Source organism: Capsella rubella, unplaced genomic scaffold (genome assembly GCF_000375325.1).
Source record: "Capsella rubella cultivar Monte Gargano unplaced genomic scaffold, Caprub1_0 scaffold_8, whole genome shotgun sequence".
NCBI lineage: Eukaryota > Viridiplantae > Streptophyta > Magnoliopsida > Brassicales > Brassicaceae > Capsella > Capsella rubella.
In genome coordinates, this window is record NW_006238916.1 from 6,258,488 (window position 1) to 6,276,009 (window position 17,522).

General features: G+C 32.3%; 7 protein-coding genes across 9 annotated transcripts; all 7 read left to right on the forward strand.

Moving 5' to 3' along the window:
• Positions 1-417: 417 nt before the first annotated feature.
• On the forward strand, positions 418-1,176 carry LOC17875685. The gene is made up of 2 exons (XM_006281474.2): positions 418-546; positions 720-1,176. The coding sequence occupies exons 1-2, from the start codon at positions 469-471 to the stop codon at positions 1,077-1,079; spliced, it is 438 nt and encodes a 145-aa protein (XP_006281536.2). The 5' UTR covers positions 418-468; the 3' UTR covers positions 1,080-1,176.
• Positions 1,177-2,608: 1,432 nt separating this feature from the next.
• On the forward strand, positions 2,609-3,337 carry LOC17876407. The gene is made up of 2 exons (XM_006281603.2): positions 2,609-2,770; positions 2,891-3,337. Exons 1-2 carry the CDS (start codon positions 2,693-2,695, stop codon positions 3,248-3,250), a joined length of 438 nt encoding a protein of 145 aa, XP_006281665.2. The 5' UTR covers positions 2,609-2,692; the 3' UTR covers positions 3,251-3,337.
• Positions 3,338-4,421: 1,084 nt separating this feature from the next.
• LOC17876562 lies at positions 4,422-5,292 on the forward strand. Of its 2 annotated transcripts, XM_023777376.1 has the most exons (3): positions 4,422-4,639; positions 4,854-4,950; positions 4,981-5,292. In XM_023777376.1, the coding sequence occupies exons 1-3, from the start codon at positions 4,442-4,444 to the stop codon at positions 5,208-5,210; spliced, it is 525 nt and encodes a 174-aa protein (XP_023633144.1). In that variant the 5' UTR covers positions 4,422-4,441; the 3' UTR covers positions 5,211-5,292. The 2 variants fall into 2 exon arrangements, with proteins under 2 accessions (XP_023633144.1, XP_006281953.1); XM_006281891.2 differs by having other exon boundaries at positions 4,854-5,292.
• A 2,188-nt stretch (positions 5,293-7,480) lies between these two features.
• Positions 7,481-8,259, forward strand: LOC17877232. The gene is made up of 2 exons (XM_006282282.2): positions 7,481-7,677; positions 7,903-8,259. Exons 1-2 carry the CDS (start codon positions 7,600-7,602, stop codon positions 8,257-8,259), a joined length of 435 nt encoding a protein of 144 aa, XP_006282344.2. The 5' UTR covers positions 7,481-7,599.
• Positions 8,260-9,162: 903 nt separating this feature from the next.
• Positions 9,163-9,971, forward strand: LOC17876056. Its single transcript, XM_006281892.1, has 2 exons — positions 9,163-9,348; positions 9,621-9,971. Exons 1-2 carry the CDS (start codon positions 9,163-9,165, stop codon positions 9,969-9,971), a joined length of 537 nt encoding a protein of 178 aa, XP_006281954.1.
• Positions 9,972-10,575: 604 nt separating this feature from the next.
• On the forward strand, positions 10,576-11,659 carry LOC17875052 (ethylene-responsive transcription factor ERF110). 2 transcript variants are annotated; one of them, XM_006282288.2, is made up of 2 exons: positions 10,576-10,913; positions 11,067-11,659. In XM_006282288.2, exons 1-2 carry the CDS (start codon positions 10,739-10,741, stop codon positions 11,558-11,560), a joined length of 669 nt encoding a protein of 222 aa, XP_006282350.1. In that variant the 5' UTR covers positions 10,576-10,738; the 3' UTR covers positions 11,561-11,659. The 2 variants fall into 2 exon arrangements, with proteins under 2 accessions (XP_006282350.1, XP_023632796.1); XM_023777028.1 differs by having other exon boundaries at positions 11,070-11,659.
• A 3,366-nt stretch (positions 11,660-15,025) lies between these two features.
• On the forward strand, positions 15,026-16,344 carry LOC17876745. Its single transcript, XM_006281113.2, has 3 exons — positions 15,026-15,379; positions 15,809-15,930; positions 16,024-16,344. Exons 1-3 carry the CDS (start codon positions 15,115-15,117, stop codon positions 16,114-16,116), a joined length of 480 nt encoding a protein of 159 aa, XP_006281175.2. The 5' UTR covers positions 15,026-15,114; the 3' UTR covers positions 16,117-16,344.
• Positions 16,345-17,522: the final 1,178 nt, after the last annotated feature.

Genomic DNA, 17,522 nt, shown 5'->3' on the forward strand with positions numbered 1-17,522 from the left:
AGCATCTTTTATTTTATTTTACTTATATTTTTTCTTAGTTTTTCACTTATTCAAAACGATGCCATCATTTTTAAAAATTTCTTAGTCTTATGTTTTTATACAAGTAAATAAACATAGTCAACAAAGTGTATACTAAGATGAAAAATAAGGAAAGTATAATAATTTCAACAAACCAGTCCCATTTTTGCATGCTATGCAATTAAAAGAAAATAAAATTCTGGTCAGACTCTCACTTTAAAAATAAAAAATAAAGATGGCAACAAAATCATAAGTGAATATAAGTATATATACTTCAAAGCTATAAACCATAATTTGATGTCAAAAAAGAAAAATAGAAAAAAAAAGATGGCTTATTCCTCTCATTGTTTCTTGGTCGTTTCAGTGGCACTTCTGTTACAATTCCTCACAGCCCCTGCGTCAGATACGCCATATCAATCCTCACCATACATCGAGAAATTATGTGGCACTATGTCATCTATGGGCGACCAAGACGATTGCTTGCTAACGTTGACTGAGTATCAAGGTGCGGTACATGCCGGAGACTCGGTAATAATGTCTAATCCATATATATATATATATCCAATCAAGTTAGTTTTTAAAAATCAATTATATAAATAATTAATTACTAACATGTACATTGTAGTTCAAACATTTCTATCTTTTTTTCTTTTCTCTTTTTTTGGTATATTATTTCAAATATTTTATCTTTTAATTTACAGGTTACACTTGCAGAATTCGTGATCACCGACCTTATCGTTCCCCATGTCCGGAGAGCAGTACGTTATGCACTACTTCTCACATCAAAAAAAGAGCCGACGAGTTTAAAGGCACAGTTCGTGAAGTCCCATCTAATCCTTAGAAATATTGGAGACACTCTCGGTAGCGCCTTTTTTGTACTCAGAGTCTTCCCGCGTGTCGCAAACCATGAAGTTTTGACTTGTCTGGACCAAATTAACAAAGTAATGTATATGATCGGGAAAAACCAAGACGTTGCTTCGAAGAATCTCATTGAGATGACAATGAAGATGAAGAAGCTCCTTCCTCTCGGTGTTGCAGCCACCCAAGTGCTTGCTGGGTGAAGACGAAGTGAGAACATAATGCCATTCGGGATTGTCGTAATTATATGATTGAAAACTATATATTTTAATATATACTTTACTTTATAATATAATTGCATGCTTAAGGTTGAAACTTTTTTTAATATATGATATAATTTTCAAAAGTTCGTATTTGCAAATGAAATATATATATTAAGACAATCCTCAGCTTAATTATATATTATTATTATTATTATTAACTGAGGCGTTCTCTAATCTCTACCAAAAAGAGATCTCTCGGATTAAAAAATAATGAGTTAATTAAGCTGATTCATGCCATTGCTAATTTATTAAACATGATTTAAAAGAAAACAGATGATCGAACCTATATATAAATCATAAATAGTTCTTTGGGTTTTTTCTTGTGTTTAAGAAAACTGTTGAAATCTTATTTTTATTGAGTGAGACATAGTCTTATGTGTAAATAATATATTGTCTAAGTACCATTATGTAATTTATATTAGTACTTAGCTTTATTCACATATGAAAGTAATGAAACCTTTATATCAAATTTGGTTTCATAGTATCAGAGCAAAACCTAAGATTTTAGGCATACAATCATTAGCTCTCTTATTTTTTTTTTGGATAAATTAGGTCTCTTATTTTTAAATTTATGTTTTTTACTTCTCTCTTTCATTGACCTCAGTATCTCGATCTGTTCTTATCGTTATATACTCTTTTCTTCTCTCTATGATTTTTGAACATACGAGTACGAACGACGCTTCTTCTGTTCTCAAAAGAGGTCGTTCTCGGCCTGAATCAACGATGAGGCGTATTGATCCATATGACCTTTTTCCGGGATAACCCGGAGTGAGACATAGTCTTATGTATAAATAGTATATTGTCTAAGTACCATTATGGAATTTATATTAGTACTTAGGTTTGTTCAAATATATATATAGACTATGTCGTTGATTGAATAAAGTAAGAAAACCTTTATACCAAATTAGGTTTCTTGACTGTTTATTTATTTGTAATATTGAACATCTTTCAAAGTGATTTATTTCGGATACACCATCGAGATTTTTGATTTCAATTCTAGAGCAGGAAACATACCTCCAATAAAACTCTTGTACGTACTAGCACTCATTTTTCTGCTCTCTGTTCTCTAGAGAAATTGAACTCCTGGCTAAAAGGAATCGACCCTTTCGTAGAACCACTAGGTCACCACCCCTTCAGTAACTTTTTTAATATCTTTAATAAATGATACTATAGATTATTGAGTTACCAAAAGATTTTCTGACCAAAAAAAAGAAAATACAAGTTAATAAATCTAGTCAACAAAGAGTATACTAAAATGAAAAATTAGGAAATCATAATAATCTCAACGAACCAATCAGATTTTTGCATAGAACGAAACTGAAGGAAAATAAAATTCTGGTCAGACATATATATTGATAAAGATGTAAAAAAGATCATAAGTGAAATAATTATATATACTTCAAAGCTATAACTTGTTGTCAAACAAAAAAAAAATGGCTTATTCCTCTCATTGTTTCTGGGTCGTGTCAGTGGCACTTCTGTTACAATTCCTCGCACCCCCTGCGTCAGCTTTGCCCTATAGATCCTCACGATACATCGACAAATTATGTCAGATGTCATCTATTTACGACAAAACCTTCTGCTTGCACACCTTGACTGGCTATCACGCTGCGGTGTATGCCGGAGACTCGGTAATAATATCTAATCCATATATCCAATCCACAAAATGTTGTGTGACTCATTCATAATGCAAAGTGTTTCGAAGTAACATTTACATCGTAGTTTCAAACATTTATCTTTTTAATCTACAGGTTACACTTGCAGAATTCGTGGTCACCGATCTTCTGGTACCCCAACTCCGGAGGGCAGTACGTTATGCACTACTACTCACATCAAGAAAGGAGCCGCCAAGTTTAAAGGCACAGTTCGTTAGGAGCCATCTATACCTTAGAAATATTGGATACGGTCTAGGAAGAGCCTTTTTTGAACTAAGGGTATCCCCGCGTATGGCAAACCATGATGTTTTGATTTGTACCGACCTAATTACCAAAGTGATGTATATGCTCGGGAGAAACCAAGACGTTGCTTCGAAGACTCTCATTGAGATGATAATGAAATTGAAGAAGCTCTTTCCTCTTGGTATTGCAGCCACACAAGCTCTTGCCGAATGAAGACGAAGATGAGAACATATTACCATTGGGCATGTCTTAATTATATGATTGAAAACTATATATTTCAATATATACTTTATAATATAATTGCATGCTAAAGGTTGATAATATTTTAATATATTATATAATTTTTAAAAGTTAGTATACTTGCAAATGACATATATATATTATTAACTGAGGAGCGTCCGATCTCTCGATTTAAAAATAATGAGTGAAGCTGATTTATGCCATTGCTAATTTTCTAAACATTGATTTCTTCTGAGTATATGTTAAATTAGGGTTTGTTATGGGCTTCCAACTCAAAACTAATTGGCAATGAGTGGATTGGCCCTTACCCCTTATATATTACTCAAGTCCCATCACTTCTTCCAATGTGGGATCTTTAACGTGTGGATTGAAAGTTTGGAGTATGGAGTTCGCGCTTAATAAATCATTTAAGGAAATGACTTTAAATGATGAGAAACCGACTGTATTGAAGAATCTACCAAAGTTTAGTTCATGTAAAAGGAATGAGTTAAGTCTTATTAGACGTCTGTTATGTCCAGAGAATCAAAAGATGTCAAATGTTATACATGAGAAGCCTCGTATTTGAAAAGTGTATAACAACACCAGAGGAATTGAGCTACCTAATGACCAGTTCCAATTCATCTTTGACTCCGAAACAGAGATGAAAACCATCCTTTTAATTCCATTTCGATATAATTAATGGTTCTCTGTTTTATGAGGAATTGAACTCGTGGCTCAAAAGAATCAAACCTTTCGTAGTTTGTATTACCATCATGCCACCACCCGTTTAGTAATTGTTTTATTTTTTTTTTAGTTGATATTTTTTGTTTATCTTATATTGAAATATGTTTGGTTTTTGGTTTTAGAATAATAAGTATATTGATATATATTTATGGAGTTCCCAAACAAATTATTGACCAGAAAAAAAATCACAAGTTAATAAATCTAGTCAACAAAGACTAAAACGAAAAATTAGGAAAGTATAACCATCTCAATAAACCAGTCAAATTTTTGCATACAATGAAAATGATAGAAAAATAAATTCTGGTCAGACACTTTTTTATTTTTTTAATAATAAGGATGGCAACAAAATCATTAGTAAATATGTATATATATACGTCAAAGCTTTAAACAATAACTACAACATCAAAAAGTGAAACCAAAAGTTAAATTACCAAAACCGAAATGGCTTATTCCTCACATTGTTTCTTCTTTGTTTCAGTGGCACTTTTGTTACAATTTCTCATAGCCCCTGCCTCGGCTTTGCCCTTACAATCGACACAATACATCGACGATTTATGTAAGATGCCATCTATCGACGACAAAACCTTTTGCTTGCAAACGTTGACTGGCTATCAAGGTGCAATGTATGCCGGAAGCTCGGTAATAATATCTAATCCATGTTAGTTTTTAGTTTTATAATTTTATCAAATTTCATGTAAGAGTCTTTTCTTTGAACATTAAAAAAAAAAATTTTATCATTTATCATCTATGTTTTTCTTACAAAAATAAGTTTAAATGAAGTGCAACTATGCTTTGTGACTCTATTCATAAAGCAATTTTCTAAGAAAAAAACATATATCTTTTAATTCTATAGATTACACTAGCACAAATCGTGATCAGCGGCCTGCTCGTACCTCACGTCCAGAAGACAATGCGTTTTGCACTACTCACTTCAGCAAAGGAGCCGCCGAGTATAAAGACACAGTTCATGACTTCCCGGGAATACCTTAGAACTGTTGGATACTCTCTCGCGAAAGCCTTTGATCAACTAGCTGTCTCCCCACGTAGCTCAACCCAAGATGTTATGAGTTGTACCGACCAAATTACCAAAGTGTTGAATTTGATCGGGAAAAACCAAGACGTTGCTTCGAAGACTCTCATTGAGATGACAATGCGAATGAAGAAGCTACTTCCTCTCGGTGTTGCAGCCGCACAAGCTGTTGCCGGGTGAAGAAGAAGATTTTAACATTTACTATTGGGGCTTGTCTTAATTTATTTCATTGAAAAAGGTTGAAAATTATATTAATATATGAATTTCCAAAAGTTCGTATTTTACAAATGACATACATTATTACTAAGTGAGAAGTGCCTCTACCAAAAAGAGATCTTTATCTTTTTGAGATATGACATAGACACTCCCAAACCATGGCTGCAAATAAGCATTGAGGCTAGATGCAATCTAACCAAAAAACTTAATGTTTATTTTTTTAATCATTCTAGGGATGTTTTTCTCCCTTGTATTAATCGAATGGCAGCTGAACTGCATTGCATCCTTTGGTGTCTTCAAGGCCTGCATCACCGGGTTGAGTGTTGTGAAGTATGGTCAGATTGTGTGGCAGCGTTGACAGCGATTCAAGCTCCTCTTGAATGGCCGAAATATCGATTTATTTTGGATAAGATATCTCAAGCAATACGGGTGATGAGGATTGTGTCTTTCCATGCCTCTTTGCCAAAAGCCAACTCTTTGGCTAGAGAGATTGCTTGTAGTGTTACCAATGAGGATCGTCTTACTTCTTATCTTGCGCTTGAAGGTCCGTCTTGGCTTCACGATCGTATTGAGCCGGAGCGCTTCAGGAGTAGTTAATTGTTTTCCTTTCCTTTGATTTTTGGCTTGTCTTTCTTTGATGCTTTGGTTTCGTTTGAATTGTATTATCTTATCTTCATCATTATAATAAAATCCAGCGTTAAAAAAAAACCCTAATTTTGTTATATTTTCAGCCAATAAAAAACCTCCACATGTCACCACCTCTTTAGTATTTTTATTTTATTTTTAATAAATGATAGAGATTATGGAGTTACCAAAAGAATTATTGACAAAAAAAATTACAAGTTTTAATAAATCTAGTCAACAAAGAGTATACTGAATACAACACAATTAAGAAAGTATAATAATCTCAACAAACCAATCAGATTTTTGCATACAATGTAAATGAAAGAAAACAAAATTCTGGTCAGCCATATATATATTTGATAAAGATGGCAACGAAATCATAAGTGAATACATGAATACGAGTGTATATATACTTCAAAGCTATAAACCATAACTTGATGTCAAAAAAGAAAAAAAAATGACTTATTCCTCTCATTGTTTCTTGGTCGTTTCAGTGGCCCTTCCGTTACAATTCCTCGCATCAGCTTTGCACTATAAATCCTCACGATACATCGACAAATTATGTCGGATGTCATCTTTTTACGACAAAACCTTCTGCTTGCAAACGTTGACTGGCTATCAAACTGCGATACATGTCCGAGACTCGGTAATAATATCTAATCCATATATCCAATCAACTTAGTTTTTTAGTCAATTATATAAAATTTTACATATATATATATTATCAAACGTTTACATGTGAAAGTTTTTCTTTGCATTTCCGAAACTATTTTTTTTATTATCATTTTTTTTTCTTACAAAAAATGTTTTATGACTAATTCATAATGCAAAGTTTGTCGAAGTAACATGTACATCCTAGTATATACTATATGATATTAGTGCATGCTAAAGGTTGAAGAGCATTTTACTATCTGATAGTATAGTTTTTGCAAATGACATATATGAGGAGCGCTTCTACTAAAAAGAGATCTCTCGGATTATAGTCACTTTATAATTATATGTATATTGTCAAACCGCAGGGGTTTTATAACTGGTTTTTATTTATTCCGATATAATTAATAGCTCTCCGTCGTCTAGAGGAATTAAACTCCGGACTTAAGAAGAACCAAGTCTTTCATATATAGTTCATAGTACCACTAAGCCACCAACCCTTTAGTGTAATTGTTTTGATATTTTTTGTTTACGTTATGCTAAAATATGTTTGGTGTTTGGTTTTAGAATAATAAGTATTTTGTCCACAAAAAAAAAGAAAGAATCTTAAGTATAAGGATAAACAGTATATATAGATTATGCAGTTACCAAAAGAATTCTTGAACAAATAAAAATTTACAAGTTAATAAATCTATTCAACAGAGAATAAAACGAAAAATTAGGAAGGTATAATAATCTCAATAAACCAGTCAACTCTTTGCATACGAAAACAAAATTCTGGTCAGACTTTTCTTTTTTTGGACGAGGATGGCCACAAAATAATAAGGAAATGTATGTATATATGAATCAAAGCTTTAAACAATAACCACAACATCAAAAAGTGAAACCAAAAGTTGAATTTTTACAGTAGAGGGTTGAGAGAAATAAAACGTCCTCGGACAGATTAAGCAAAAGAGAAATGGCTTATTCCTCACGTTGTTTCTTCTTCGTTTCAGTAGCACTTTTATTACAATTTCTCATAGCCCCTGCCTCGTCCTTGCCCTTAAAATCGACACAATACATCGACGATTTATGTAAGATGCCATCTATCGACGACAAACCATTTTGCTTGCAAACGTTGACTAGCTATCAACGTGCCATGTATGCCGGAAGCTCGGTAATAATATATAATCCATGTTAGTTTTTATGTGAGAGTCTTTTCTTTATTTTTATTTTCATACAAAAAATTTTAATTATCATTTTATCATCTATGTTTTTCTCACAAGAATAAGTTTAATGCAACTATTGTATATGCTTTTGTGACTCATTCAAAATGCAATTTTCTAAGAAAAAACATGTACATCGTAGTTTGTTTCAAACATTTTAACTTTTTAATCTACAGATTACACTTGCAGAAGTTGTGATTAGTGGCCTTCTCGTATCTCACGACCAGAAGACAATGCGTTTTGCACTAGTCACTTCAGCAAAGCAGCCGCCGAGTATAAAGACACAGTTCTTGACGTCCTGGAGTTACTTTAGAACTATTGGATTCTCTCTCGCGAAAGCATATGATGAACTCCCTGTCTCCCCACGTAGCGCAACTTATGATGCTATGAGTTGTACCAACCAAATTACCAAAGTGTTGAATTTGATCGGGAAAAACCAAGACGTTGCTTCGAAGACTCTCATTGAGATGACAATGCGAATGAAGAAGCTACTTCCTCTCGGTGTTGCAGCCGCACAAGCTGTTGCCGGGTGAAGACGAAGATTTTAACATTTACTATTGGACTTTTTAATTTATTTCATTGTCACATGTTGAAAATTATATTAATATATGATATAATTTCCAAAAGTTCGTATTTTGCAAATGACATACATGTTATTATTAGGTGAGAAGTGCCTCTACCAAAAAGAGATCTTTATATTTTTGAGAAATGACATAGACACTCCCAAACCATTCTATGACCTTGATTGGTTGCTGCTGTATCTTTAGATTTTTGTTTGTAGATTAGAGCTGTAGAATTTTTGGCTGTGACCGTAGATTTTATTGCTGTAGTGTTTTGGGTGTAGGAGTTAAGTTTTTGGAAAGCTGAAAAATATATGTTTTAGGAAAAATGACTTTGTACAGCTAAAAAAAATAATTAAGAAAATATTTTGGCTGTGAGTCAAAAAAGGAAATACAAAATTTATAAAGTTTAATTGCTGTGGATTTGTAACTTTGGACAAAATATGGCTGTAAAAGGACTCTAAAGCAGCAAATAATCAAGTTTCACTTGTTTTGGAACTATAATTAAATGATAAAATTTTGATAAGAGAAAAAAGGGGGCAAATATTTTATGGGTATAATAAGTTGCATCACACATATAATTGGTGTATCATATATTTTCAAGATTAATTAGCGAAAGATCATGATCCACTATATATATTAGTTTCTATGTAAAAGAATATAAATCCAGAATTTACAGGAGTAAGTAAATCGAAAATTAATAACATGTAATAAATTGTTTTAGTACATTACCAATTGTGAAACAGATGAATAATGCTATAATGATAGGGTATATCTTATATGCGTTCAAGATATATAAATAACCATAACCATAACCATAACACGATTCTCGAACAAAGACAATAGTTGAAAGAAAAAATTGCATACTGATTAGTGATGGCTTCCTCTTCCTATTGTTTTGTCTTCGTTTCTGTGGCACTTCTGTTACAACTTATCTTAGGCTCTGCTTCAGCCTTAACCTCCACAAAACTCATCGACGACATATGCCAACATGTCAACAACAAAACCTTCTGCGTTGAAACCTTGAGCGCTTATCCTCCGGCGGTTTCTGCCACCGGCAAGGTATTGATATTGAATTACATATCGATCTATATTTTTAAATATCATTAGATTATTACTTTCACGATTACATTTTTCTTAATATCGATATAAATTACACCAAAACGTTTATAGACAAAAAAAAAACATTTCTACTATATATATTTTTCTAAGTTAGAAAAAAAACTAATTTGCATCTTTGTCATGTATAATAAGCCGAAACTTATTATTTTGTGATTACAATTATGTTCATTTCTCTTCAATTATAGACATTTTTTTTTTTTCTTAATGTGTAGTTCCAACTAGCTAAGGCCGTTCTCCGCCTTGGCAAATCCTATGCCCTAAAATCGGCTAGTTTCATTGAAAAAGCGTCAAAAGATAGACCGAACATGAAGAAGCAGTTCAAGGCTTGTCAAGATGCCTACGTGAACGTTGTAATGTCTCTCAAGATCGCTGCCTCGGAACTCAAGGAATCGCCGGAAAGTGCAAACTATGACGTCATGGTTTGTACCGACAGTACGACGATAGTGAAGGATTTGGTCGGGAAAAATAGAGATGTGGCAGCCAAGAAAGTCATGACGATGACACTGAAGATGGAGAATCTCCTTGCCATTGCCGTTGGAGCCACCGTAGCTGTTGGTGGGTGATGACGACGATGAAAACACGTACCGTCGTTAGATTTTCCATATTTGGTTTTACTTTTGTCAAAGATTTTTTTCAATTGGTTAAAGATTTTATCAAATATTTGTGGTAATTTAATTTAGGGATGCAATATTTTTTTATTAACACGATCTATATATTTCCTTTTTCGTTTCAAAGGAAACATATGGATAATGGAAATGTTAAAAACTATTTCAATCTATGTCTAATTGCAGAAGAAAATAGTATGTCATCGTTATTCAGATTTTCTTTAATTATTTGTTACCTTATTTGAAAAGAAAATTAAGGAGCTAGATATAAGTATCTCTATTCCTAAAATAACAAGAATTTGTCAACCTATTTATAAAAGCAATTGCAACCCATTAATTTAACATCCATATACTCATGAGCAAAATAATATCTACCAATCAATTTGTTTGGCCCAAATAAAACTTTATTAATTTATGAACGAAAACAAGTTTTACCCTGCTTAAATTTAATTTAGATGTGCATATATTGTTGGGACATAAGTTTTTGGTTTGCGTGATAACTTTATTTCCATATATAAATTAGTTAAGCCTCCAAAGAGTGACCACATTCGGAAAAATACTATAGAGTATATTGGTGTTATCTGTCGCTCCTCAAGGTGGCAAACCAAGGAGAACAAGAAGAGTCCAAGGCCAATGAGCCTGAGGGAATCAATTTAGTGGTTGATGACGTCTACAATTTTGAAGACGACCCTGTGGTCGGTCGGTTCAATAGGTTTGGCACGGAGATGTCAGCCATGGTCTCCGCCTTGACACAGGTTGTTTCTGGTCGCTCTCAGACTGAAACTGAAGGGGCACACTCTTCATCCTCGTCGGCTGGACATAGGAGAGGATGGCTTGGAATCGATTCTGCTCCTATTCTCTCATCATTCGCTCCACTAGAATCTTCACTTGGTCCGATCGGTGAGTCTATATGTTACATTTCATGAACCGTTCCATAGCGCTTTTATTTTGTTGCCTTTGTTATTTGCATATTGACTCTAACATCTCAAGTACAAATGTTTTTGGTTAGACGTTTGTCACGTAAAACGTAAAAGTTATGTCTGTTCTGTATAGAAGAACCCACAAGTAAGGCAGTACCAGAGGAAGCAAGGGAGAAAAGAAGGAGATACAGGGGAGTAAGGCAGAGACCATGGGGAAAATGGGCAGCTGAGATACGCGATCCACATAAAGCCGCTAGGGTGTGGCTTGGGACGTTTGATACAGCTGAGGCCGCCGCAAGAGCCTACGACGAGGCTGCACTTAGGTTCCGTGGAAATAAAGCAAAGCTTAATTTCCCGGAGGATGTAAGGCTTCTTCCTCATCCTCCTCCTCCTCCTCCTCCTCCTCTTCTCTTCCCCGCTGACACGGTGGCGAAGAAAGCAGAAGAGGATCTTATAAATTATTGGAGTTACTCAAAGTTGTTGCAAAGTTCAGGCCAAGAGTCTTTTTTTGGGCAAGGACAAGAAGAGAGTAGCAACACATTAGAACATTCACCAATGGAACAACCTCTGCGTCCTTCAAGTTCTGGTCCAAGTTCCTCTGATTTTTCTGGACCTTCCTCTGCCTAATACATTTTTGTTTTTCAGTTTTAATAAAGATTATCTGTAACGACGACGTAAGAAAAAACATTTGAATCCATGCTAAAAGAAAAAGGATTTTTCTTGTCTGTATACATTGTTAAGTGCTAAAAAATATAAACTTTACTCTGTTATTTCCTTAACTAATCTCTATTAGCTGTCTTTGATTCATCGTAGATAAATGTTTATTATATATATCATAATACTCAAAATATATCCTTTACACGTGCAGTATCGAAACAAGTGTGTATTGTGGTCCGAATAGTATAATTTGTAGGAAAGAAAGATAAAACAACTTGAAAAACAAACAGAGTTAGGCAAGTGACAAAAGTTAGGCAAAATGCAGCATATGAGTAAGCAATAGATTAGCTTCATGTCACGTACATGATACATTTATAGCTATATTGACAAAATTCCTTTCCATGATTCATCATCTCTTGGACCATAATTAATTTTTAACTTCTTTTTTGAAAATTTAAATTATGATTCATATGCATGTACTCAAAGAGAAAACGTTAGGTGTCGAGACGACGTAACTCAACTTATGCACACTTTAGACCATGTACATTGGTGTATGTACATGGAGTCCTACCCAATAAAATTTTTAAATTTAAATCATAAATTAGAAAAAAGATGAAGAAACGTACCGAGAAATGCGACGTCCCCTGTTCTCTTATTTCACTATCTACGGGCCCTACTGACACGTGGCGGCCCGCAATTGGTTACTTTTTGTTTTTTTTTTTTGCTTTTTTATAAAAAAGAAAACCATGGGACGAAAAAAAGTATAACCGATGCATATGGCCTTAGTTTCAGTTTTCAAATCAATACGTACTAAAATATATGAGAGTATTTATTTAATTATTTTATGCTTAAATACATAAATCAATACCTTTTGCATGCAAATCCTCATCCCGACTTTTTGCGACAAAATCCTCTTCCAATATTTTAGTTACTTTTACTATATTCAGGGACTGAGACCATATACATTGGTGGGACTTGTGTTTGGTCCCAAATTTTTTTTTCTTTTTTTTTCTTTACAATTTTTTTTTTAAATAATAAAAAATAACCAATCGCGGACTGTCATGTGTTAGTGAGGCCCACGAAAAGTGGACAACAACACACGAGACCGTCCCGATTATGAGTACGCCCCTTTCTTTTTTTTTGATTTTTGATTTTTTTATTTATTCTAAATTAGGTAGGATTTGTGTGTGGGTAAAAGATATACATATTAGGTTTCAAGCCTACTTATACTTTCGAAACCATATTGTGCACTAGTTGTAATCAAAATCGATTAACAAGAAAAGAAAGAAGAGTGGTAATGCCATCTTTAAACACTTTCCCAATCCCATTCGGGGGAAACGAACAAGAAAAGGAAGAAGTGACAAAAACACACTCTAGCTCATAGAAAATGGAAAAGTAAAGGTTACATAGGGACATATACATTGAACATGTGTCGCCGTCCTAGGAGACTGTTGAGAACGGTTTGGGTCCCTTACCTGCTTTGACGTGCCGTTATTCTCTTCTCTTTGTTAGCATAGCAATGATCAATCACATTAGCATGTAAGACCATCTCCATTAGAGATGCTTAATGCAATGCTTAACACATTGCTTATATTAATTGTATTATATTTAATGTAAAATGAACCACAAAACATAAGCTTTGTAGCTTAAATTAGCTTTATAAGCAAAAGCTAAGGGCCGCTGACGTGTCAAAATATTAGTGGGTGAGTGGAAAAATAGAAACAAAAAAAACATTTTCCTCATAATTTGGCACAAATCAATATTACAACTAGTCGCTTATTTCGTTTTTAATTTATATGATTTCATATATACTTTTATATCATGATCTAAATATTTTATAGTATGCAATAACTTGTTTTCTTTTATAAATTATAATAAATGTTTCTATTTGTTTCTATCCATTTTCAAAAATACCCATTTTCAAATATGAAAAATTACAAACTTTTATATAGTTGATAAGGTACATCAAGATCATCATTACTACTGGGAAACTAAATCCAAATATTTATAAGGTTTTAAAAGGTTCTAAACGGCATTTATAAGGTTTTTATAAGGTTTTTAAAAGGTTTACAAAGTTTTTATAAGGTTTTTAAATGATTTTTAAAAGGTTTTTAAAAGGTATTTATACGGTATTTATGAGATATATGTATAAATTTACACACATATAAAGATAGTTTGTGTCTATAAATATAAGCTTTCGCATATTTTTTTTTGATAAATTTCAAATTTTATAGTGACTTTTTGATAAAATTAGAAAAAGGGGTATTTTTACAAAGTGGTATTGGAAAAGGGGTATTTTTGAAATTCTCCCAATTAAATTAATTTTTTGTTTTTAAGCACTTCATTAAGAGTTATACCATTGGAACACCAAATTTTTCAACATCAAGATAAAGTTGCTTATAAATTTATTTTTAAAAATTTAATGCAAAAAAATATGTAAGCACCTTCCAATGGTTAGCACCATTGGAGATGCTCTAAACTTTATGAAAATACTCAAAAGTATATTGCATATATTGTTTTTGAGAATATAGAAAATTAAAGGTAACATATTTCACATATGATAAGTGAGTGTTAATTTGAGTGAAGTTTACGATAGATATACAATGTTTTAAGAGTTAATATAGCATCCATATAACTAATACATAACGGTTATGAATATTTGTATTGCCAGCAAATGCAATGGCATTTGATAATAAAATTAACAAACTATATAATTTATATGAAAATATGAATGAAAATCTTAATAATAATCTGATATGTTTTTGTTATAATCTTTTATTGTCGAAACTAAATTTATTTTCCTGTAATTTTTTGTCAAAAACTATAACTTTTGCTCATTTCAATTAGATCTTTCATATATCGAAGTATATATAACACAATGATCAGATGTAATTTCATAATTCTCTCGCATTAATAATTATACAAACTTAGGATTTGTTCTTCTTGTGTATACTGGATGAAATTCATATGTATCAAATAATTAATAAATTTTATCAAAAATAAATTAATAATAAATAATGAACATACTCAATCTTATAATATTGAAATTTAATTCCTGACTGCAATATTTTAAAAATTATTTAACAGCTAAAATTAACCAACGATATAATTAGGACAGCTAACACTTGTTCATACATCATAACTTATAACTTTAGAAACAAATAGAGATTTGTTGTTTCAAAAAAGAAAACAAAATAGAGATTTGTAGGGCATAGACGTAAATATGTTTATATATATATCATTGAAAACATAATATTGGAAGTGATTGTCGTAAACCGGAATACTCATTTGGCCTGCCGTGACAGTAATTATTTTGACTCCACCGTCAAAGACAAAGACCGCACTTATTCTCTCTCGTGGTCGAGTCAAAACACATTTATAAAGACTGTTACTACCTTTCACGCTCTTCTTGTGTTTTGCTTCGGTTACACATTCTTCTTCTATCCCTTAAATTCCTTCACTTCAAGATAAAAAGAACCATTTTTGCTTTCTTTAGCTACAAAACTAAACAAAACAAGAAAGAGATGGGAAACTGTCAAGCAGTGGATACAGCTAGAATCGTGATACAACACCCAAATGGGAAAGAAGAGAAGTTGAGTTGTCCAGTTTCAGCTAGTTATGTGATGAAGATGAACCCTGGCCACTGTGTTTCTCTTCTCATCTCTACCACATCTCTCTCCGCCACCTCTACTGGTCATGGTGGACCTCTTAGGCTCACGAGGATCAAGCTCCTTCGTCCAACGGATACGCTTGTTCTTGGCCATGTCTATAGACTCATCACCACCAAAGGTATAATAGATTAGGATAAGATGCCTAAGTTATAATAGATTAGGATAAGATGCCTAAGTTTACTCGAAATCTATATTAATCGTTTTATCCGACTTAATATCTAATCTCATATTCTAATGTAAATATTAATTATTTGATATAACTATGTAACCCTCATTTGTAACCCTAGGAAATGAACGACCTTATAGCTTTAGATTTTGCAGTTTATAGTATCTAAAAAATGTCTCAAATTGGTTTCATTAAATATTACATCAAACGAATATTTATGGCTTCTGATACACACACATAGCCAAATAAGTAAGATCGTTTGAATAATTTTTAGGATAATTTTTCGAATCCATTCTAGACTTTACCGCCTCACTGTTTGTTTCATTTTTTGGATTGGGGTCTAATCTACAAATTTTGAAACTTTGTTTTGGTGAAATTCAGAGGTTATGAAGGGTTTAATGGCAAGGAAATGTTCGAAGTTGAAGAAAGAAGGTAATGGATCAGAAGATAAGCTAGATATGGTGAAAGAAATAAGCTCTACTAATCTTGAAAATGAAGATAAGGTAAAGTGTGATTACTAAGATTAACATAATCAACCAAACTAACTTATTTTAGTAGTGAGAATTGGTTTTAATTGAGATTGAATATGTCTATAGCTACAAATGAAGAAGCAAGAGAAAGAAAGGTCAAGAATCTCAAGATCATGGCAGCCCTCTTTACAAAGCATATCGGAAGGAGGCTCAAGCTAAGCAAATTCTAAAACTATTGGAGCATTGAAGAGAAAGCTTCGGAACTTGAGGATCTAGTTTGTAAACATAGGAAAAGGCATGTGAGAGGCAAATGACAAAAGCTGGTCCGTTGGAATGTGTGATATTATAAAGTTACAAAAAATTTGAAAGCATTGATTCAGTTTGTTTGACTGAAGAAGACTCATGAGTTCTCTGAGTAAAATAATAATACACAGATATATTATCAAATGTTAAGGCGTTACATTTAGCTGAGCGTTACAAAATGTAACCCAAAAGCATCGAGCGTGCTTGAGCTGATCATTAGATAGTTGATCCTCTGTATATTAATTAAATCATCTACAATATATCAAAAGAGAAAGAATCAAAACGTATAACAAGAAAAAGATGATTTGAACGGCTGAAAAAGTTTGTCCATGGTCGAAGTGTATTTTAAATTATTTATCTTTGTTTTTAAGTTTTCTTTTTGGTTAATACGTAATTTTAAAATATTTTAATAGTTATCAAGTTTAGAATAGGTTTTAAATTATTTTCGACGATACAAAAATAAATTTTCTAGGAAATTTAATATATATATTTGGGGTTTAGGTTCTAATTAAAGATTTTTTGTCTATAAGCATGTTATATACTTTAGGTGAAATTAAGCAAAGAGAAATTCTTTTGGATACCATCATTTTAGGTTTTTTCTTCCAAAAATACAATAATTTGTTATTTTTCCACAAAAAAATACCACAGATTTTTTATTTTTTCAAAAATACCATAAACATAAAAAGTTGATTTTTGAAGGTATAGAATTATTATTTTTAATGTTTGGATTGACTATTTATATTTATGATATAGTTTTTAGGGGTATGGTTTAATGTTTAAGATTTAGAAATTAGTTTTATATATTAAAAACATTAGTTTTAATTTTGCGGTATTTTTGGAAAAATGTGTTTTTAGTAGTATTTTGGAAAATAAATCTTATAGTGGTACTTTTTCGAAAAAAATACATATTTTCATGGTATTTAAGACAATTTTCCTTAAGAAAATTTAAAAATCAATCCAAATTTCTTTGTTTTAAGTGAGATTTTTAAAAAAATTACAAAATATATCATCGTTCTTAAAATGTTTAATCATCGAAATTATATAAAAACTTATAAAACACTTAAATCACTTAATATTTTTTGTAATATTTTGAGTTGGGCTTTTGATTAATAAAGTTTGGAGAAGAATAGCGATAAAGTACTGTAAAAAACATCATATCACATTCACAAACTAATAACCAAATTTGTCTTTTGTAATAGGCTAATTCAATCGCTCGTAATATATTCCTCGTTCGATCGTTCCTCATGAGCGACCGACCTTAACCAAACGATACACGGACACGCTCGTTCCCATTCTCCACGGTTGTCCAAAACAAGGCATAC

Excerpts from the sequence above, each read along its gene's own strand:
- LOC17875052 (XM_006282288.2), top strand. The coding sequence starts at position 10,739 with ATGTCAGCCATGGTCTCCGCCTTGACACAGGTTGTTTCTGGTCGCTCT. Across the intron at positions 10,914-11,066 it reads ATCTTCACTTGGTCCGATCG|AAGAACCCACAAGTAAGGCA; the intron begins GTGAGTCTATAT and ends TGTTCTGTATAG.
- LOC17876745 (XM_006281113.2), top strand. The coding sequence starts at position 15,115 with ATGGGAAACTGTCAAGCAGTGGATACAGCTAGAATCGTGATACAACAC. Across the intron at positions 15,380-15,808 it reads TAGACTCATCACCACCAAAG|AGGTTATGAAGGGTTTAATG; the intron begins GTATAATAGATT and ends GGTGAAATTCAG. Across the intron at positions 15,931-16,023 it reads ATCTTGAAAATGAAGATAAG|CTACAAATGAAGAAGCAAGA; the intron begins GTAAAGTGTGAT and ends ATATGTCTATAG.
- LOC17877232 (XM_006282282.2), top strand. The coding sequence starts at position 7,600 with ATGCCATCTATCGACGACAAACCATTTTGCTTGCAAACGTTGACTAGC. Across the intron at positions 7,678-7,902 it reads CCATGTATGCCGGAAGCTCG|ATTACACTTGCAGAAGTTGT; the intron begins GTAATAATATAT and ends TTTAATCTACAG.
- LOC17875685 (XM_006281474.2), top strand. The coding sequence starts at position 469 with ATGTCATCTATGGGCGACCAAGACGATTGCTTGCTAACGTTGACTGAG. Across the intron at positions 547-719 it reads CGGTACATGCCGGAGACTCG|GTTACACTTGCAGAATTCGT; the intron begins GTAATAATGTCT and ends TTTAATTTACAG.
- LOC17876056 (XM_006281892.1), top strand. The coding sequence starts at position 9,163 with ATGGCTTCCTCTTCCTATTGTTTTGTCTTCGTTTCTGTGGCACTTCTG. Across the intron at positions 9,349-9,620 it reads CGGTTTCTGCCACCGGCAAG|TTCCAACTAGCTAAGGCCGT; the intron begins GTATTGATATTG and ends CTTAATGTGTAG.
- LOC17876562 (XM_006281891.2), top strand. The coding sequence starts at position 4,442 with ATGGCTTATTCCTCACATTGTTTCTTCTTTGTTTCAGTGGCACTTTTG. Across the intron at positions 4,640-4,853 it reads CAATGTATGCCGGAAGCTCG|ATTACACTAGCACAAATCGT; the intron begins GTAATAATATCT and ends TTAATTCTATAG.
- LOC17876407 (XM_006281603.2), top strand. The coding sequence starts at position 2,693 with ATGTCATCTATTTACGACAAAACCTTCTGCTTGCACACCTTGACTGGC. Across the intron at positions 2,771-2,890 it reads CGGTGTATGCCGGAGACTCG|GTTACACTTGCAGAATTCGT; the intron begins GTAATAATATCT and ends TTTAATCTACAG.